The 23855-nt window shown below is 29.8% G+C and overlaps 2 protein-coding genes across 2 annotated transcripts; both read right to left on the reverse strand.

The window, feature by feature from the left end:
• Positions 1–7894: 7894 nt before the first annotated feature.
• LOC132920457 (uncharacterized) lies at positions 7895–10437 on the reverse strand. Its single transcript, XM_060982862.1, has 3 exons — positions 10001–10437; positions 9454–9700; positions 7895–8199 (listed from the first exon to the last, which is right to left on the reverse strand). The coding sequence occupies exons 1-3, from the start codon at positions 10237–10239 to the stop codon at positions 8098–8100; spliced, it is 588 nt and encodes a 195-aa protein (XP_060838845.1). The 5' UTR covers positions 10240–10437; the 3' UTR covers positions 7895–8097.
• Positions 10438–10626: 189 nt separating this feature from the next.
• LOC132920454 (DNA topoisomerase 1-like) lies at positions 10627–23077 on the reverse strand. Its single transcript, XM_060982858.1, has 4 exons — positions 22880–23077; positions 19296–19415; positions 15435–18892; positions 10627–12015 (listed from the first exon to the last, which is right to left on the reverse strand). Exons 1-3 carry the CDS (start codon positions 22884–22886, stop codon positions 17148–17150), a joined length of 1872 nt encoding a protein of 623 aa, XP_060838841.1. The 5' UTR covers positions 22887–23077; the 3' UTR covers positions 10627–12015; positions 15435–17147.
• Between the last annotated feature and the right edge of the window lie 778 nt (positions 23078–23855).

Here is a 23855-nt window from a genome sequence, read left to right on the forward strand (position 1 = left end):
TATGTTATAATTATTATCATAAAATTAAATTAATTTAAATTTTAAAAAATGTTTATTTGAGTTTCTCTAATTATAAATTTTAAAGAAAACTGTTATGGCCGAAAAGAGAAAAGTACTTTCTGTTAAAAAGGGGGACTGTGCATTAATAGTTTAAAATTTAAACTTGGTATTAAATAACATCTTTGCCCTTAGTTAAAAACAAGTTAGACTATCTGATTATGCATATACGCGGAGGTCGGTCACCGGAAATGGATTTCTATTTTCACGACAAAAACAGCATTATATAGCATAGGTATATTCCATATAGACATAATTTCACATATAGATTCAGCAAAGTACAGGTATAATACCACAATACACTATATCTATCAATTCGAGCAGTGGTTGATTTTGATGGCACACATCAATTACAAAGTGGCGTAGTTTTAAACCATTTTTTGGGGGGGATTTCCCCCGGGGAAATATTAAGTGACAAATATTTTAACGTTATGATATTTATTATTAAATATATTTTTATTTAGTATATAATATACATACTTTTATATTCAGTCATTTTTTTTATACTTACAGTTTTCAATATTAAACACACTGAAATAATTAATTATAATAAAAAAACCAAAATACTTTTTTACTTAAAAATCTTAATCTTAAATCATCTGATACATTTTCTAATTGTCAAATAATGGTATAAAAGCAGATATCATATAATATTATTCTATAGTCTATAATATTAGATTGATGGTTAGAGCATTGAGTTTATTCTTAAGATATCCTAGGAGTTTCTATTTCTATATTAAGAATTAAGATCATTTATCAATGAACTACTTTCTTCGGATACGTTCATAAATTATATCTTAAATCGTGCTGAATATCCACACGATTATATTGTTGAAAATATATTATATAGGTGGTAATCAAAAATAAATATGCATTAAGCAAGAGAATAAAAAGTGTCTTTGAGGTAACCTAACCAGGGGGGAAATTCCCCTGTTGCCCTTACATGATACGCACTGCTATTACACGTAAAATTTATTTTATATTTCTAATACGCACATAGATGCCATAATATGAGTGTCGTTTCAAATGCTCGTGCAAATTGCTATCTCGACCTTTATGTATTAGTAAAATATATAAACCGTATTTAATTTTTTTTTTTTTTTTTTGGTTTTCGGTCATTGAGACCATACCGCCAAACAAATTTCTCTTCATCTATCTCTAATTTCTGCCACTACTCTCCATGGTATCCGGTTCAATGTTTTCCACGTCCCTTTTTACACAGTCGTAAGCGTGATCTTCCTAAGATTCTCTTACCGATCGGGCTCTCTTCGATTGTTGTTCTGACTATGGATCCTACTCTCCGCCATGCATGTCCTGTCCAGGTTAATCTCCTTTTCTTGATTTCATTCGCGATGTTCGGTCTCTGGAACAGCTCCTCGAGTTCTTTATTATGACGTTTACGCCATTGTTTGTGTCGAAACATGGGCCGTAGATTTTCCGTAGGATTCTCCTTTCAAATATTTTTATTCTGGTTTCTTCTGCTTTCCTAAGTGGCCATGTTTCCGCGGCCTACAGTACTATGGGTCGTATCAGAGTCATGTACATTTGTATCATCAGGTTTGTCGATAATGTTCTTGAGTTCAGTACTTTTCCAAGACCAAAAAAACTTTTGTTGCCTTTTTGTATCCTAGCACTGACTTCTATCTTCAGATCGTTATTTTGTGTTATCAAGTGCCCCAAGTATTTGCAATGTTCAAATGTGTGACTCTTTTGAATGAACCGAGTTTATATATATATAATATTTACTGCCACTTTTCCTTAAGATCGTAGGTATACAATCGATTTGATACTGATCCATGTTTATTGCGTATAATATTATATATACGATAATCGCAGAATTTTATTCTTCCGCGTTACAATATGTATTTACCATTGGAAACTTTTAATTATCATTAATTTCGAAATATTCGTAAAATTAATTGGCCGTGAAATAGCAGTATATTATTAATATATACGCTGTGCTTTGTATTTCGTGGCATGAAAATCTAATACTAACTAGATCCGGTAATGATAAAAGATATATTAAGCTTTACACTTAGTTACTATCAATTACGCTGTTAATTTAATATAGAAATGTATATTATTAATATGATTCACAAATTAGGTAGGTAATCTATCTCTATGATCAGATTATTGATCACGAAAGAATTTGACTTAAAAAATAATTTGCTGATTTTTCAATCAAGGGCATATTTATATTTTTATATAGGAACATTTTTTAAGTAATTACCTATAATATTTCTCTACTGATTATAGGCATATGTAACATTTTAGAAATATTTTAATGCAAAAAATGTTAATTATGTGTTGCAATTTTTTTTTTAACAAATTGTTTGTTCTGTTTTAACGAAATATTTCAAAATTTATATATTTCATATTAATATTATATGCATGAATAATCATTAAGTATAAAGATGTTTTATTTAACATATTTTTGGCACTTGTGTGTTACAGCAAATTTAACGCAGTTATTTTTAATATTATTATAGTAAGTAGTATTTACAATAAAGAAATAATTAATTATAATCGCATCTAACAATATAACATTAATGCAATAAAATATAGTTATGTAACGGGATAGACATACAAACAAATCCGTTAAAATGTAAATTACCTACATAAATATATTATGTAATATTTAAAACGTAATTTATAATGTTACATGTGTGATATATATATATATTATATGTATACTGTTCATAGTATTGTGTATTCATTCAACCATTTTACTCTTTTTAATTGACTTTTAATGTACAATTATGTACCTATCTAGTATCTGTTATTGTTAATTATGCTCTATTATTACTTATTAGTTATTAATATGTCATGTCTTAAGTTCATAAAATCATTATAAACACAATTATTAAACCTAATTATAAATTGGTTTCTGTAAAAATAAATAAATGTTAAAATTTATATGCTGAATCCTATATCGGTACTTATACTGAATGGTGTATAGCTACATACAATAAGTTATAACAATAACTTCTAAATTAAGTTTTATAATCATGTATCAGCATAATTACCTCTGTATTAATTGTACACAATTTAATATTTAGTTTATGGATACATTTTAATATTTAGAAAAGTTTAATTATTAAGTTGAAAGTATATTTAAATTGATTCAGTAAATTTCAGAACCGTTAGTTGGCAACTGCAATTGCATATTAAAGGTGCATTGTCATTATTGATATCGAATACATATTAGTATTTGACAATACATGAGAATATGGATTCATTGATATAAATTACACACGTGACTCATTTGCGAGTGTTGACTATATTGAGGTATGTATTATAGTATTAACTATACAGGATTAGTATGTAACTGCTTAAACACAACTTAAATACTACTTTAGTTAATAGTTAATATATTTAGTGAATAAATTATCCAAAACTATAGTTATTTAGTAAATATTATTTATACAAATATTAATTATTAGTACTACAACTATATACCGTGGATGTAAGAAGTAGACAGTGCAAGTTGTAAGTTGTAACAAAACTTTAGATTTATCAAAGCCTCGGATTTTATAACGCACGTTTGTTTTTATTTATTATGTAAACCATAAAAATATTTTATCATTCAAGAGTGGACATAATATTAAAATTCATATTAAACTAATACTAATACTTCAGTTCGCTCAAACTGTAGCCTAACGGCGCTAGTACTTTCGTACACTCCTGACTCTGATCATTCTATCTGATCTAATTCTGATATACATGTTTCCGTATATTTTAAACCATTATATTTATTTTAATTTTTATGGCTGCTTAATCAACGGTAATATATAATATATATATATATATATACTAATATATATACTAATAATCAAAAGTTATAGAATACATGATAAATTGTGTATAATATTTTCAAAATGTTAATTCAAAAAATCTATACTTCATTTTTTTAAATTTAAACTAATTTTATCTCACCCCAATTATATAATCAATAGTATAAATAAATTGACAAGGGGAATTAATAGTATATATATATGAAGTATATACAAATATTAACAAATAAATTAAATAGAATTTATAATCAAGGAACACAAGCACAGTACTCGATAAAATATAGTGTTTTTTAATTCGTCGTTACAATATGATTCATCGGTAATATTGAGACAAATTATAGCAGAAAAAATGACAATATTTTTTACAAAAAATAATAAGAGCAAATATGGTCAAACAAAAATGTAACGCCCATGGGCCATGGCACCTTTTTCCCCATTTAATCCAAAAAATATGATTCTGATTCTGACAGCGTGATTTTTAAAATCCACTTTAATTCATTCGTATAATTTGTTTCTACAGAATGAATACCACATAATATATTGTAGTGGAGACGAGTCACGATAACTGGAAAAACTTAACAACTCGATTTTTTTTTTATTCTCCTAGAAATATAAATTTGTATAAATTCTAGCTATATATCTCGAATAAAACATATCTCGAAGCAAATTTTTATCTCCCTTCAACTTCGAGTTATCGTGACTCGACTGTACTCGTAAGAGCATCGTACAGCGCCCGAGTTGCAAATGGTGAATTGCACATTTTATTTGACGCGGACCAAAGTAATAGGTGCATTTAATTTCTATGTGATAAACTATCTTTACTTTTTGTGTACATTATATATTATGTATGCTGTTATAGGATAAGTAATTGATTAAAAGATAAAATGACGAAATTTTCGCTTTACATCCAAAAAACGAATGTTTCTGGACTTTCGAGGTGTCTATATATTTGGTTACAAATAGTAATTATCATAGAAATAATGCGTATTATATGCGCATTATGTACACAATTACAACAGTACAATATAATACATATTATATTATATAGTTGGTAGCTACAATAATACAATTATTATGCATAGGCAGTCTCCATAGTACTACGATGCAGATATAGGATAGGCACACATAAAGTGCATGGATATCGGATAATAGATATATTATTGAGACACTAAACGCCATTTAATTAATCATATAATTGTATAGAAATACATATACTACGTATACCTAAATCCGTGAGATAAAAGGTCGAACGATCATAATAATATTATGAACTATGCCGTCACGACGGAAGCGCACCCGATGGCTAGAAGTGCGTGTATAATATAATATCATTATCCGTAAATAAAGTATAATATTATCTTTGAAATTATGCTTTTAATTTCCTATATCACTTATTCTATGAGATCGTCAGATGTACAATGTATACGAGCGTGTGTGTTTACAGTGTACATCGATATAAAATCGTTAAGATGGATGTGATGAAAAATATATGAACTCGAAGGTCGTATTCGGCACGATTTAATTGGCCCTGGAGCAGTTAACGCCGCACAAAGCACATATATACACTGGCGAACTACCACTGCGTATTCGGCTGCATATAATACTGTTTTAATTGTCACATGACGATTTTTAAACATATTAAAATATAAATATATGTACGAGAAAAACAATTAAATATGCACATAACACATATAATGCCGGCGTGTAATAAATAATTGTACATTATCATCGTCATCCATCCGGACATGCCCTCTTTTCAGATATAAAATATGTAAATACCTATGACTACATTATTATTTATTATGACGGTAAATTTTAGAGCCCAGACGTATATTTGTCGATCATCGATATTACGTAACAAGGTTAGATTTCATGATTTTCGTCAACTACGCGCTCAATATATTCAACCAGAAAAATTCACAATTTTTTATTTTATAAAAAAAAAAATGATTTTATTGTGCTATCTGATACACTTGTTATATTTATTTAAAAATTATTATTTGTTTATTTATCTAAAACTTTAAAGGTCTCTAAATGTCATCGTCTCATAAACGTATAAACATCGCAGATATGATTTGGGAATAATAATGTTTCCAAAATATTCCAGAAATATCTTTTAAATGTTCTAATGGCGATATAAGTAAAATATTTCAAAAACATTGTTATAGAAAATTTAGCTATTCACGTTGTGTAGTATTATATTAGTTTTAATGTATTAGATGAGTAACAACATAACATTAACTGTGTTCGGAGGTAGAACCGTATAGTTATATCGGTCAAATATAGTATACTAGTAATTCTAGCCACGATTTTTCATGTTAATAAATGCGATCGCACATCTGTCCATCCAACCACAGTAAATAAACGAAAAGCTATACTATATAGTGGTGCAACACGATTGCGCACCTTTTACCTTTTTTCTTTGAGCAAACACAAACATTTAGTTACATACATTTTTTCCCAAACTGGAAAATTATGGCCTGTGGATTTAATTTAGGCTAATTTTGGTTCAGAAAAATTCAAAGTGACAATAATTTATTAAAAAACTATAATTCAAAATCTGAACTCGGTGTTTGGTTAAAACAATTTTTTTCACTTGAATTCTTGGAAGATGTAGAAGATGCTTTTGCGTATTTAATTGAAAATAGCCCTACTGGTAATTTTGAATTAACCGATTACAATATACTGAACAATTATATACATCACCTGATGCTGCTTTTCCTCCGATTTTATGAACCACTGAACCTTCAACAGAGGCAAGAACAACCAATGGCCCAGAATCTTTCCATATCCACTATAATGCTCAGTTTTATACAACTCATCCGCCTATTCACCAAGTTATACATATTTTATTGGATATTCAAAGTGAATCTTACTTAAAAATATATAGTATAAAACAACAAAATATTAACTAGCCTCGTAAAGAGCAAGAAGTAAATATTACATGTATAATAAATATTTGGAAAAAATATAAAAGTAATAAAATATCTTTAAATGACTTAGGACTTACACTAGGACCACGTTTTTGTGGTAAAAGTTATAAGAATTTGATTTTTTGACTATTTTTTTAAATCATTAATTATTATTATTACCGTCGTTTATTCTTTATATTTTATTTTTATAGACGAATTAATATTGGTATATTATTCCTTTTTAAGACGCGTAATTACAACTGTGGTGTATTATACAATTTTTTTGACTACGTATTACTTTATTAATTATTATTATTGTCGCAATAATTTGAGGAATACGTATTACGTTGTTATTAATGTTGTAAATTTTTGGAATTGATATTTATTTAAATGTTTGTATTTGCTCAAATAAAAAAGGTAAAAAGTGCGCAATCGTGTTACGCCCTATATAGGGGTATCAATTTTTTTATCATAGTTTTAATATAAATTCATGTGATGACAGTAAAATATAAAAGATTTTTTTCTCGGGGTGATCGGGGTCTTAAAAATATTCGTTAACATTTTTTAATATAAGGTGCCTGTATTATTAGTTTTAAATGTTTAATGAAACATGAGCAGTATTAGTTTTGTCCATCAATGTAGTAGCACTTTTCTTTAATTGAATCGCGTTCATTACGAGAAATAAACTTTTACAATATTGTATGCTGACGTAAATATTGAGTGTATGTGTATCTGAAAGTATGAAATAAATTATTAACTTTTTCCAAAGTACCTATGAAATACGTCTGAAAACGAGTTCTAAACTTTTAACTTATTAGATTTAGTAACTTTATTAATTAAAAATAATAAAGAATTGTTTTCATTAAATGTAACATTTGAGAATGAAATAGAAATATATTCACGTACCGTTAAAATATGGCTTACGTGTAATAAATTCACTATCCCTGAGCAATATAGATACAATAGCTAGGTATCTGGTATATGATATAATATCTAGGTAATATTTAGTTATAAAATGTTGTTGTATAAAATTACACAGCTGTTGTAGCAGTATACGTGTTTTTGTTTAAGTAAACAAATTTAAACTGCATGTAGTATCTACACAATACATAAACAAAGAAACAACAATAGTGATGATACATAATTATTTGTTTTAAAATCAAAAATATAACATTTTGCTCTAATCTTTTAGTTTTATTATTAAACAACTATTAATTACTCAGGTGCATTATATAATAGTAAGAGTAAATTAAGTAGAAAAAAACAAAATAAAATCTTATATTAATGAGCCTTAGCAAATTTAAATGTTATAGTCTTATAAATTACATCATTTATTATAACGGCGTGTTGGACCGGATCTGGAGTGGATTGAAGCTCGGGATCATTGGATGCTGTAACACTTGAAATCCGGGCGTCTTCAAATTTGATTTTGTGTCCTAATATAAAAACAACACCAAGCATTAGAACATCGATAACGTAATGTTAACTAAATATTATTTGGCGTTATTCAGGCATCATATGTAACTATAATACTTATACTCCAGAGTACTATAATATAAGCATCGCAATAATTAATTGTGGAAAAATTGTAATAATGCATAATTATTTTTAGTAATTGCACATGCGACATCATTGTAGAGTCGTAGGAAAACTATCTGTATATGTGTATATAGTAGTTAAAGAGCACAAGGTTAGGTCATAAGTAGATTAACGCGTGGTGGTTGTTTGAAATGAAAAAAAAAACAATGGAAAACATAAGTAGCGTACCGCAACTAGCATGTGAACATATATTATTATTATGGAGGACAGAAGGATAACTTAATAGTATTATCTATTGTTTTTAATTTTAAAAAAACTATAATTTACTTAGAGTTATGAATGCAGCAAACGGAATAATTAAAAAAAATATGTATATACGATCCATGATCTAAAAACTAATACATAATATTATTATGAAAATGCAATTATATTTTTATTTGATCACACGAGACACGATGTAATATAATATACTTCATTTATCGTCAGATAGAAGTTGATAAATTAGACAGTATATAATTATCATTTTGTGAACTAAAATTCCGATTTCACAAAATAATGTGTCTAATTGATTTTAAATATTTTTGATTATTTAAACGATTTTAATTTATATAGTCTTTGTTTTCTAATTTTAAAAATTACGCTTGACAAAAACTTGTAGTTTAAATGAATGAATACATTTTTTTTAAAGAAAAATTCTACTTGGTATTTTTAAAAATATTTCAATCTTATCTTTATTTTATAAAATAATAAATCATAATAATTGAATTTGACATATGCGGGTGACGATTTTACTGTTTATTATTTATACAATAACATAAGTAAGCAATTTAATTTTTTCTTCGTTTTACTAAAAATGATGCTATAGTAGCTATACCTAAATGTGAAATATCAACAAAATTGAAAATTTTAAAACTTTGATAATACAATAAGACATTTGTCCTGTTTGATTTAATTTGAAGATTTCAATTAGGTATTTTATAAATAGACGGTCAGCAAATATTTTTTAAAATAAGAAGGAACTAAAAGGAATAATTGAAAATTATAATTAAAACGTGAATAGCGCACTTTCATACGTCGATCTGCAATCACAACCAACAGGATAATACCTACAGCCAGAAAAAAACCTAATCGTATATAAGAAAACCGCTTACAGATTCCGCTTGTTTAGTTTCGGTTTCAACAGATTTCCCGTACACTTTCAGTGACTTTTCCCTGTTAACACTGGTCCAATTGGATACGATGTTGTACATGGCGATTTTCTCGTTTTCAGACGTGTACTCGATGTCGTCTAACACACGTAAGAACATTTCGTGCAAGTAGGTCGATATTTTGGTGTCTTTGTGGTTTTTTCCTACGTAATAATTGTTGAGGACGCGATATAAGAAATAGTACACTTTCCTGGAACGACAATATTTGACATATATGTTAAAATTAATACAATTATACATCATCCATTAATCATATGCATCCCCTATATAAAATACTTTTTAAACGATTAAAAAAATGATTTTTCCTTAAAAATAATATATACATTATAATATTTTTAGTAAAACAATTCTTCAAAAAAAAAAAACCTTTTAAATAGTTTGACCTTAACATTTTAAATTTTACCTCATTTGTGTATGTTTCTGTATCAGAAAAATTCTATAGCATGTAATTTTTGAAATAGATAAAATATTATAATATGCGTGTATTCACCTGAAGTCTATGACGTTGTTTGAGGCATCTGGGGGCGTCTCCGGCGGCGGCGTACACTCTGACATGATCAGAAACGCGCTGGAAAATAGTTTGAACTTGTCGAACTGACACGGGTCCTTGTTGTAGAACGTCTCCAGATAGTCCATCCACTTGACCATCACGTCCTTGGGCTTGGTACTCAACTTGTACTCCACACGAAAAAAAATATTTGGTTGATCTAACTTAAATTGTAGGTACATTAACTGTAAATTATAGTTCCCTATGGCATAGCTATATTTTTAGTTCCGGATACTATTATTTTATAGTTAGAAGATTATAGCCACCACAACTAAATATTGGTTATACTTAAATTTCAACTATTTCATATAATTAAGACGACTATTGTTTTAATGCATTCTAACTGAATTATATAAGTAAAATAACTGCAATTGTTTATAAATTTGACTTCATAATTAATTATTTACCTTAATTAAATTAGTTGAAAATACCAAATAAAAATACTAATTGCATTAAAATATAATATAGTTGCACTAAGAAATACAATTTTAGTTACCTTACTATACAATTATAGTTAATGCTCTAAAATAATTCAGTAAAATATGTAGTAAAAGTAAATTAAATCAAAGTAAGTAAAAATAACTGTTTTTATTAACATATTTATAATAATTTATAATAAAAAAAATATAATAATTATTTGTAAGTTATACAATATATAGTAACTAAATTAAGTTTATATGTATTTTATAATATTGAAAACAAGTATTTAAAAAAAATATTACTACTTCGGCCTATAATATAAACCATTCGATTTTACACATACAGTTGGATGTACACTATTTAAATTTTCAATATAGCAACACACTAATTTATTTGTTAAAGTTACATTATACGATTTAAGATGTTCATTAAAATAATTACAAACAAACATATTGCATACCTACCATAGACATATTAACTTGTTAATATGTCTATAATACCTACTATAAATGGTTTGTTATCAACATCTTGAGCAATAAATAGTGATAGGATTAAACCAAAAATTGGTAAAATATATGGATCTTCACTTAATTGTAAAAGGACTGGCATTTGTTTCTTTTATTTCATTAAAATCAATCGGGTTTAAATTTATTATTTCTAATATTTTTGTTTTCAAATTACATAAAAACGAATAGGTAAAAAATTGAATGTCATCAAATAATGTTTGAATTATTTTTCTGGGAATTAATTTATTATTATACAATTTTGATGCTAAAAATACTGTATTGGATTGAAGTGTTTCTATAAACTCAGTAATTGTAATTGGTTCTGGACAAGGTTTTAGAGGGTAATTATGATTTTTAATGGAAGATTGGAAATTGTTTAAATCAGACTATCAGAGGTTCTTTGAGAAGTTGTTGTTATGACAGGCAAATTACAGGACAGTGGTGTATTTATATATTGTGTGTCTAGATTATTATGTTGGTTTAAATGACTTTTAAATGAATGAAAAGAGTTAAAAATTCTAAAGCAGTTTAATTCATTACATTTAAATTCATCTATAGATTTTGGATCATGAAAATATTTATATGTATTAACAAATAAGAATTTAAGTTGAATTAAGTTGCACAAAAAACTAGAAGGCATCTTTGTATTCAAAAGTCGTTTAATGTTCATAATAGGTATTTATTAAACTATTTAAATGAAATATTTTTTTTTTAATATAAAATAAATTACATATTGTAAAATAAAAAAAAAAATAAAATATTGTAACTAGGTGTATAAATAAGTGGATACTTATATTACTTATACTAAGAAGTGACAACTATATATGTTATTTAAATTTTTTATAAATATTTTAACAAATAAAACATGTTTATCTGACTTGAGCGTTGTATCGAAGAAATAGTTTTGGATAAACAACCTGGTTAGGTTAGGTGGTCCTGGTGCACCTATTTGAGTTTTTTGGTGGGCACGCGCGTAGTTAACCAGTCAATATTTTGGTATTTTGGGCTCGGGAAACAGCTAAACTATTATTACTGTAATATAATACAAGATAACTAATATAATATAAATATTATCTAAAAAAAATATATACTAATAAATAATAATTAATAATTAATATTATCTTAATATTATTTTATATTATCTCTTTTATATGAAAATGACAATAATATAGTATAAATTTATTAAGTTTTTAATTATTACACTATTGTAAAAACACTGTTCCACCTGGTAAATTAAATTTAAAAAAAGGAGAATTACCAATGTAAAATTGGTTTTAAATTATTGATATTGAATTTGTATTATTTTGTTTCATTCAAATTTTAAAACAACTTTACAGGGCAAGGTTAAATAATTTCCCACTTTTTTTTATTTTTTATTTTACATTTTTATAATATACAATCTATTCCTGTGGAACAATAAGAATATGTGATAGTAGAATATTTAACATGATTGATTGATGGGAGGAGCTACCCAGTGGTAACACTGCCCTTGCGTGAGGTTACTGTTTTAAGTTTTTTTTTTTTTTTTTGAATCGTTTATTTTTATTTAGTTATTAAGAAGATCACGGCACCAATCTCTTTTAAGCCTTCTGGGGGGGTTTCCAGGAATTGTGAGGGAGGAGAGGTTTGAGATAAGTGGGTTGGTATGGGAGGGGAGCTTAGAATGGAAACGTTTGTAATAGGTAACTGCTTCTTCATGAACTGTTTTGATTTTTAGGTCAGTGTGTAAAGTTAAGTTAGAGTGTACGGTTCAGAATTTGTGATTTTGCGAAGAATTTTGTTTTGAAGGGTTTGTATTTGATTTATGTTGGTTTTTTTAGCATTGCCCCAGAGTTGGAGGCCGTAGGTCCACATTGGTTTAAGAAGGGATTTATAAATTAGGAGTTTGACATTTAGAGAGGTATGTTTGTTGTTTGAGATTAGGGTTTTAAGGAAGCGGAGACGTGCATTTAGGGCCAGTTTTTTAATTTTAATGTGGTGTGACCATGTTAGGCGGCGGTCAACTGTCAGGCCTAGGTATTTAGCCGATTGAGATGGTGGTATTAGAATATTGTCTAGGGAAACTGAAGGACAAGGAGGAATGCGAAGAGTGAAAGTCGTATGCTGCGATTTGGACTGGTTAACTTTGATACGCCATTTTTTATACCAGTCAGCCATGAGATCGAGATGAAGTTGTAGGTTTTGGGAAGCTATGTGAGGATTTTCGTGGATTGAGATAATAGCTTTGTCGTTTGCAAACTCCGCAACGGTAGTGTTTGGAGAGGTGGGTTGATCCGACGCGTAAATGTTGAACAAGGTGGGAGAGAGGATACCCCCTTGAGGAACACCTGAGTTGATTTTTGCTATATCCAATAGGGATGTACCAACTCTGACCTGAAAGTAGCGATCAGTTAGGTAGGATTTGATTAACAGGTAATAGGTTGGATGGAATATTGGCTTAATTTTGTATAGTAGTCCTTCGTGCCACACCCTATCAAAAGCTTGGGATATATCCAAGAATACGCAGGAGCAATAACTTTTTTTTTCAAGGGAGAAAGAGATAGCATCTACTAGTCTGTGGAGTTGGTGAATTGTGGAGTGAGCGGTGCGGAAACCGAATTGGGTGTTTGGTAGTATGGAGCTGGATGAAATGTATGGAAGAATTCTTTTAAGGATTAATCTTTCAAGAATTTTACTGAAGAATGGGAGGAGGCTTATTGGACGAAAGGAAGAGGATATGTCCGGAGGCTTGTTTGGTTTTGGAACTAGAATAGTTACAGAGAATTTCCAAGGCATGGGGAAGTAGGATAGTCTTAGACACGCGTTGAATATAATTGTGAGAAGGACAATAGCTCTTTTGGGGAGACATCTTGCCACTTCTGCTGTTATCAGATCAAACCCCGGGGATTTTTTGAGGCTGTATTTTTGGATTGTAAATTTTATTTCGCTGGGAGAGAAATGCTTAACTGCGGGAGACAGCGGAAGGGGGACGTCAAGAAAACGTTTAACTGTGTCAGTATGCAGAGGTATATGTATATCTGGGTGTGGAGTGAAAGTTTCAGTTAGGTGATCTTTAAACAGTTGGGCTTTTTCAGCATCTGTAGTTGCGGATCCGCCATGGGGATTTTTTATGGGAACCAGAGGAGGTTTGTATTTTAGAAGTCTTTTAGTAGCTGAGCAGAGACTGCCATTATTAGGTGATAAATTAGTGAGATAATTGGAAAAGGACTGATTTTTATATTTGGCAAGTGTTTTTTTTAGAGAGTTAGATAGATTATTATAGATGTGTTTGTGAGATGGGAGGCGTGAGCGTTGATAAAGGGCTCTTGCTCAACGCTTGTTGGATATGAGGATACGTATATGTTCAGGAACAGAAAGAGGGACGTTTTGGTACTGTATGTTTGTGGGACTAGAAGCCCATGCTGCCGAATGGATTATGTTGGTTAGATTGTTAATTGCTGTATCAATTTCTAGAGGGGTTTTGAGGCTAACTTGGAGTTTTATGTTTTGATCTACCAGATTATGAAACTTAAGCCTGTCCGTGGAATGATGGAAGAGTTTGGGCAGAGAAGGCCGAATAGGAGGATAGGCACTGATAGTCAAGAGGACTGCTGAGTGATCCGAGCAGGGTTCTAGGAGATTAGTAGTAGAGCAAAATAAGTTGTGAGGAGTTTTGGATACAAAGATGTCGAGTATGTCTGGTTTTTTGCGCAGTGAGGTGGGCCAATATGTTGGTCCAGGTGGGGCAAGGATTGTGTAGCCCTTAAGATTAATGAGATTGTAGAGTACCGTACCTCTTGGGTTGTTTGTGCGGCAACCCCAGCTGAGGTGCTTTGCATTATAATCGCCACCAATGATGAAATTTTGACTTAAAGTGTTAAAGTAATGTATATAGTTTTGAATATTAATATTGTGTCTAGGAGGGGAATATATTGCTGCTACGGTTGTAGGGATATTGTTGAGGTGAAGTAAGATAGCACAAGACTGTAAGTGTGGTTGACAATAATTTGGAAGGGCTTGAAAAGACAGGGAAGATTTTATATAAATTGCAGCACCACCATGAGCAGTGTTGTCTGGGTGGTTTGTTTTTAGTAGTTGATAACCAGGTATTGGGATGTGGGAGTATTTTGTGAAATGAGTTTCGGATATCAAGGCAATATCAATACGTTTATTCTGTAGGACTAGTTGGAGTTCATTTGTGTGATTTTTGAGACCATTTGAATTAAATAGTAGGATAAGAAGAGAGTTGCTAGTGGATGAGGACATTAATTTTTTTCCAGAAGTTTTGAAATTACTTGAGTGAGTAGGGAGATTAATGGGTTTATCAGTAATTTAAACTCATCGAGGAATTTGTTTATATCAGAAACTGGGGCAGGGCTTAGGTTATTTGAGTGAGAACCGGCGGTGGCTTGAGCGTAGGTTTGGGACGAGTCTGAGGAGTGAGTTACAGGGTTTACCACTGGGTGACTAACCTGTACATTTTTTTTACGATTGATATTGTCCGACAGAAGATTGCTTTTTTTTGGTTGGTTACGATGTTGGAGATCCTTGAAAACTGCACAGCCTTTATAGTTGGAGGGGTGATTACCGGAGCAGAGGGCACATCTTGGAGTAGCATCCCGTGGGTTAGGACAGTCCGAAGAAGAGTGGTTGGAGCCGCAACGAACACAGCGGGCTGGGTAGCCGCAGTATGATTTTGTATGTCCATATTCTTGGCAATTGATGCATTGACTTATATTTTTGGGTTTATAAGGTTCTTCCACTTTAATTTTCGTGTGGATAAGAGAAGTCAATTTGTATTGTTGGTTCGAGATCTACAAAAAATAGCGGGAGTGGGTGTTTGTTGATTTTGTGTAAAACATTTGTCACTTGGCGGACTTCGAATAGTCGTTGTTCAAGTTCCGATTTGATAAGTGCAGTGGACGTGGTCGGGTGGAGATTACGAATGACAACTCGTGTTGGTTAATCTTCTTTGAGCTGATACGTATGGTATTCAGCATTTTGTTCTTTGAGGAAATGGATAAGTGTTCTGTATGAAGTTGGGTTAGTAGTCATAATTTTTAGGCGGTCGGTTGAAGATTTACAGGAAAAGTTATCTACACCGATTAATTCAATAAGTTCTGTGCATAGAGATGGAAAGCTGATTACGCGTTTTACAAAAACTGGTGGGGGAAGGGTTGGCTTGATACCAACATTGACGTGCCCCTCTGGATTTGACTTAGGAGGAGGCGGATGAGTATTATTTGATGGAGAAGCGGACTCTGGTTCATCTTGTGAGAGTACATCGAAGCGGTTAGTCGTGTGAAAAAATTTTTTATTGTTGTGCTGTATTTTTGGCGAATTTTGATCGGAAGAAGAGGAGGAGAGGTTTCTTTTAGTTCTACTGCTTATCGGTACCTGTGACCAGTTAGCTGAAGAAGGAGAATCCATGCCTGTAGAGACTACAAGGGCGTCTCTGGCCCTGTTTTTAGGGGGGGGGGGTTTTTTAAAAAAAAAGCAATAATATAAGTATAATCAATTTATTAAATTCTAATTTATAAGTGAACATAGTAATTAGTAACTTATTGCTGGTCAAGTCATTTTGATCTGCAAATTTCATTCATACAAATTATTTATAGGTAAAAAAAGATACAAATATGTAACCTTTAGTTAATAATCATAATAATAATAAAAAAATCTAATTATAATATTTTAATTAAGCCCCCAAGTAATTATTTATTTTTATTCTATAAAACAAATTCTTTAAAGCGTTTGTGTTCTGCAAACCGATCTATTATTAATACACAACCGTCAACAGCGTTAACCAGATGATAAACGAAAAATATAAACTGTATGATAAATTGATAACCACTAATCACAATTACAATCACGATATTTCTACTAACCGTCATAGACCAGTTTCTGTTAACCATAGACTTCTCACTGTCTAGTGCGATAAACAGTGTTGCAGTGTCACCATATTTTAAAATTTAAAATTATTTAACTATATATTCTGTGTACATTTTGTGTATCATAATTCATAAGTCGTCATATTATTACGAAAATATTAAAATAATAAAAAGAAAAAAACAGAGGCTCAGGGGGGGGCGATCGCCCCATAATATATTATCATTTATTTTTGTTTCATTTTTTTATTTGACCTCTAAAGGCCTGTTGTACCATCTCTAATTAAAGGTAATCACAGTTTAAACGGTCTCCGGCATAACTGGTTTTTTTGGAAAAAATTCAAAATTTGGTATACGAGTAGACATTGCAATAGCCCATCTAAACATGTCCATTTGTGTTTTATTGTATATCATCTCAATAGGAACATTGAACTTTTTGCACCAAGCTACTGTTATACGCGGATCCAAATAATTTGATTTGGACGTATCCAAAGCAATTGTCCTTTGTTCTTCCTTGTCCGTTTTTTGAATTTCTAATTTAGTCAATTGTTCTTTTAATCGTTCTAAAGCCTTTTTTCTCTTTTCTAACTGAGTCTTGGAATGCACACTGCCGTCTTCCACATCTCGTATGGCTTGTTCATATTGCTCTTTAGCTTTTTTTACTGCTGCTATTTTAGTTTGAATTGTTTTCTTAAGATTTACCATTGACTTTTCATGTGTTTTTGATACATTACGTTGATGGTTACACAAAATAGCAATTTCACGATTAGCTTTATTATATTTTGCAATTTTCTCACCCACAGACATATTTGGATCAGTTAATTCGTTTAATCGTTGTTGAAATATCCGCGAAGCATTGAATGTACGAAAAACTTTTGCGGTGAGTCCATCCATTTGTTCATGCAAATGTTGATTCAATTTTGATGTGTTTAAGCGATCAAATAAATCATCACTATCTTTTTTATTTTCCGTAAATGACTTCAAATTTTCGAAAACTCTTTTTTCTACAGGTACTTCGTTGTAATATCTAATGGAATCTTTACCAAGAAAATCAAATACAACTACATATTCTTTGTCATTAAATTCTTCGTATAATTTTATGTGTTCCACACGTAAAGAACAACAGCCTACAGTATCAGCTTGGTCTTCATCTTTTTCATTTCCTGCTCTCAGTGCCAATTTATCAATGAAATACAAAGCAACTGATCTTTGTCTAACATGCATTTCAGGAGATTCCCAGTCATTAGTATAATTTTCTCTTATCTTATCAATAGATTCTGCCAATCTTCTAGCAGTCTCATACTTTTGCCAATCTCTTTCTCCCTTAAGTTTAGAAGATGGATTTAACATAACATATTTAACTTGCCCTTGAACGTTTTCTATCCAGCTAGCAAGCCATGTTACACCAAAGTCATGTCTAACTTCTTTCCATTTGTGACCAGGTGGGGGTTTCGGTATATTAGAATCTTTGCTACAATTAATTAAGACATCTTCAGGCACTACTCGTTTTTTCAACATACCCATTTTAGGATGTTCACCTCTTCCTCTAAATAAACCAGGTGGTTCTATTTTAAAATTACCAATTTTTTCTTTGTGATAATCAATAGTACAAAACCCATACTCTTTTTGCAAAGCTTCATTTTCTTCTTTTATTTTCTTTTTTTCCTCTTTACTCATAGCTTTACGTTCTTCTGACTTTTTAGTAAAATATACACTCATTTCTTTAAAGTTACATAATGAGAGATCAGTTATTAACTCTTTTTCTTTTTGTGTCATAGTTTTGCGCCAGTCTTTAAGAAAGTTCTTATTAAATACTTCTTTTGTTGTATAATCGTGGTCGAGCATTTTGGCATAGAATGTTGCTACTTCTTCAGCCAACTCTGAAAGAACTACATGTTTACCGTTGTAATAAAATTTAACATTACTTGGTAAAGGTTCATATGCTGGAGCAAAAACCGGTCCTTTATGTTCTAAAAACTTCCATTTAACACCATCGTCATTTTTCTCTTCTTCCCACCAGTTCCATACTTCTTGCGGTTCTTCTCCTAGAATTATTAATAAATTATAATAAATAATAATTAATAAAAATATAACTTTATATATAAATTAATTTCTATTGCATTAGAATTTAGAAGAAGTACCTTCTATTGTAAAAATGAAAACAATTATTAAAACAAAATTTAAATAAATATACTGCAACTATGTATACAATTTTTTTTTCCTATGACATCATTGTATTTCGATAACCGCGCATAAATTTACTACTATCGAAACATTACATATGTACACAAATAAACACACAGACACACTTAAAATATGCGATTAATGCATGCGCGATTCTCAGTGGAGACGGCAGTACTGCATGCATTTTGGCATAGAATGTTGCTACTTCTTCAGCCAACTCTGAAAGAACTACATGTTTACCGTTGTAATAAAATTTAACATTACTTGGTAAAGGTTCATATGCTGGAGCAAAAACCGGTCCTTTATGTTCTAAAAACTTCCATTTAACACCATCGTCATTTTTCTCTTCTTCCCACCAGTTCCATACTTCTTGCGGTTCTTCTCCTAGAATTATTAATAAATTATAATAAATAATAATTAATAAAAATATAACTTTATATATAAATTAATTTATATTGCATTAGAATTTAGAAGAAGTACCTTCTATTGTAAAAATGAAAACAATTATTAAAACAAAATTTAAATAAATATACTGCAACTATGTATACAATTTTTTTTTCCTATGACATCATTGTATTTCGATAACCGCGCATAAATTTACTACTATCGAAACATTACATATGTACACAAATAAACACACAGACACACTTAAAATATGCGATTAATGCATGCGCGATTCTCAGTGGAGACGGCAGTACTGCATGCCATGACCGTAACCTCCGTTGATAAACGTCACAGCACCATGGATTACATTTGGTTACAAAATGGTTACAAAATGTTGTGAAAATTTCGTATTAATCAAATCATTTTGAAGGGTACCGGGGTGCTGGGGTGATATCACGCCAGCAACCAGAATTAAAGTTTGAAATTCTGAACTTCCTTGTAAGTTACAAAAAAAGTTTTTGTGGTTACATTTTATTACATAATGATTACATAATTTTGTGAATTGTTGGTCTAAAAAATTACAACTTGGGGAGACGGACCTTAATAAAACACGGAAATGCTCTAATAAAACATGCATTATTAATTGAACTCCTTAATTAGTAAGGTATTTTATAATCACTGTAAGTTTTTATTATATTTATTAGTTTGCTATAAAATAATAATTTAATTATACTTTAGAACAGTGGTGCCTAACCCATAAACCCAAACCCAAAATCTAAATGTTGGGCATCACTGCTGTATACAGTAGGTATAGGCATTGATTTTAGAATATCTATCATCTAAAATCAATGGTATAGGTAGGTATATACTTCGACCACATAAACTAATAGACGCGGCATACGGTAAATATCTTGACGTCAACATCGTGTAATGTGTGACGTCATACGTTTGGGCAATAACGCCGGCCGGACTGTGGATAGTATTGAGGCTATCCCAATAAATCATTGACTTTTGAATTTTTATTCCTATTACTATTTCCTTACTAAAATGTAATCTATCTATCTCGGTTTTCTTCTATCGTATGAATTATTTATTTATTTACTATGATATATTTATAATCAATATATAATCATCTAATATAAATTCTAGATTTAAGGACTCAGATTTATATATACTTAAAATTTTGAAATAGTACAATTATATTTATGTCATTTTAAGATCTAAATAATATGATCATAATATATACGATATCTAAGTATATTTTAAAAACTATTAACTGTTGAAAATGTACATAAATATGTTCTAATGCTTATTACTTATAGGTATAAAGGAATTTATATTTTTAATTAAACGTCCATGAAATATACTTTGTGCCTACACTTGGATTAATGGATTATCTATCTATACTACTATATAAAATAGAACCCCATTTTTTGTATGTACGCGCATAACTCAAAAAGTACCCAACGGATTTTAGTACAGTTTTGAGACAAATTGACAAATTGATATAATTAACAAAAATAATAACGACATCATACATCATAACAAAGCAAATATATTCCACACGTATATATAAAATTATACTAAACAAATTAATCAAATTAAATATCTGATATAATTCATATCAAACTTTTCACATATTCCTAAACATATATAAATGTACTGAAATCTAGCAATAGCAAAGCATTGCCGGGTCAGCTATTTAATATAAGATGAATAAAATGTAAATTCAGAAAATATATATGTTGGTTTGTGCTTAATTTCAACATTTAGATACTTTACCTATTACTTTTGAATTTTCTCATACATAATAACACTAATACATGGCCTACGAAAATGCCGAAAAACCAACTAATACGCGGGCAACGCCGTGTCGGGACAGCTAGTAGTTTAATAAATCAGTAAAAAATTAAAATGCATACAATACAAATAAAAATCTATTATCTAAATTCTGCAGTTAATTTTGATGTTAATATAAAACATAAATAAAATAAAATAATTTATTTAATTTAATTTTTAAAGCTTAAAAATCAAATTATTTTTTAAATTATAGCAACTTATTCATTATTTACAATTTATATATAAAATACAATTAATTTTATTGATTGGAAAATAAAATCTTTTTCGTTAATACACTACGAACACGTTTATTATTTCGTAAGTCATTAATTGAATCTGCTTTATGATGAAGTCTTAATTTTAAATAATTGGCAATAATAATTTTGACTAATGATATTATATGATTTCCTTGAGCATCTTCATCAAAAATATGAACTTTTAAAAACTGATTTGTTCATATTGCGTAAACATTTGATGACTAATATCTCCATAATGTTTTTTTTATTTAAATTGTCGGTTTGTTTAATTATTCTAAATACTGATTTAGCTAGTTTGCACAAATAAATAACATCGGGTGATGCATTTATGAGACCACCCATTGTATTTGAAGAATATTGTTTTAGATTCACAAGTCTAGTCGTCTAGCTCTAGATGTATGTTTAGTTGAAGTTAAAGCGCAAATACAATTATTACATTTAACAACTTTTTTAACTTTCTTAACTGCAAATCCAGAAATATAGCTTACAACATCTACAACATAATGTGATATATATGCAGAACAAGAAATTACCATATTTTTTTTTTATATTAATATAATATTATAAATTTATAATAAATATAAAATATGAATTATATATAAGAATATAAAACAGTATTATAAAATATAATATGTCTAATTGTATTAATAAATAATAATTAGGCGACGAACAAAACGATGGTAAAAACGATGGTTGTCTACCAAAAACCGTGAACGCCAAATGAACAAATTAATAATTTAAAATTGTTTTACTCAAATGTGACGTCATCATATCACTGAACATGATGACTACATAATTCTGCCTATACTCGTACAAGCATATGATAAGGCACGTCTATTAGTTTATCTGCGGTGGAAAGGTCGACGCATATACGGGTATATAAAATAAATTGTCGCAGTTTGTAATATATTTAATTTTTTTTTGACGCAATAATTTACATATAGTTTTTTTTAAAAGTGTAATTTTGCCGCAGTTTACCATCTTCCAGAAAGAATCACCCAGACCTATCCTAAGGTTTCCCCATCTAACTATTTTAATTAATTAACTTTATTTTTTTTAATAATTTATATTTTCTTTTATTTCCATTTTTACGTTATTACAATAGCATGCAAAGCTTAATCTGTAGCCTAAAGTTACACTAGCAATTTAAAAACTATTTTACGTACGTACTATTTTATAGTCGTCTATATTTCTAAAACCCTTGAAGAACATTGAAAATGAAATCAAAAATAGGAAACACAAAGATGGTAAAGATGGTAGATTTTTATAGTGTGGAGACGGATACGAGTTAGGAAACTTTCCGGTGTCCATAATAAACATGCACATACGTCATGTAATAGTATTAACTGACAACTAATCTAATATTACCGTTCATTTTTCTGTAAACGTGGATGACGAATCAAGGTAGAATTGCTACTGACGAGCTCGTAACAGAGGTGATAGCGAAATAAAATATATCTATGAAATAAAGGTATTAAAATGTGTTAACTGAACAATTACGAATAATTTATAAACATTAATCGGGTAAAGGTGAAGACTGAAGAGTGAAGACGTTGGCACTTGGTAATGGCAAAATGGAAACAAAACACTAACACAAATATGCATACCCACACCACACACTAGTTGCCCCGTTTGTATGCAACTAGGTACTCATGCGCAATAAAAATACATTTATTATCGCGTTTATATGCAGCAGTTAATGCAGATTAACTCATTGCATATTGAGTTAGTCCGAGAGTTGCATATAAACGCATTTTAAAAATTATAATTAATTTGGTCATAGAATCTAAAGTAGGTGCAAAGTATGGACTAAGAAAAATTCGCATTAACTTTTAATTTTATTCAACATCTAATCTTTATATTTTAGGTGCATATAAATCTGCTCCCTATAATGCGAATTAACTCAATACTAGTTGTGGTTTCACCGATGAGGCAAGGGAGGCGTGCCTCCCTTGAAAATAAGAGAAAATACATGGTTGTTATTATATAAATTATAAAATATTGTTTGTTTAAATGTTCAAATAAAGATACTATTATTAAAGGGAAATAAATAAAATATTGAGTGTACCGTGCCCGGTCCGGTCTTTAAACAATATCGTGGTGCCCATAGGTAAGAGCTAGACTGTCCAATGCCCGTGCGCAACAGTAATAGTACTATACTAATGAGTAATGACTAATAAGTAATAATTATTTACCGATGTATAGTACTACTATATAGTATATTATACAATATTATACTAAACTGTACTACGGCTGCCCACTTTTTCGGAAGGCAACCGCCGCCGCAGTTATCGATACGTTACATGTGTACACAAATACCTATATTATACACACAGACGCACAT

The sequence above is a fragment of the Rhopalosiphum padi genome, chromosome 2, assembly GCF_020882245.1.
Source record: "Rhopalosiphum padi isolate XX-2018 chromosome 2, ASM2088224v1, whole genome shotgun sequence".
Taxonomy (NCBI): domain Eukaryota; kingdom Metazoa; phylum Arthropoda; class Insecta; order Hemiptera; family Aphididae; genus Rhopalosiphum; species Rhopalosiphum padi.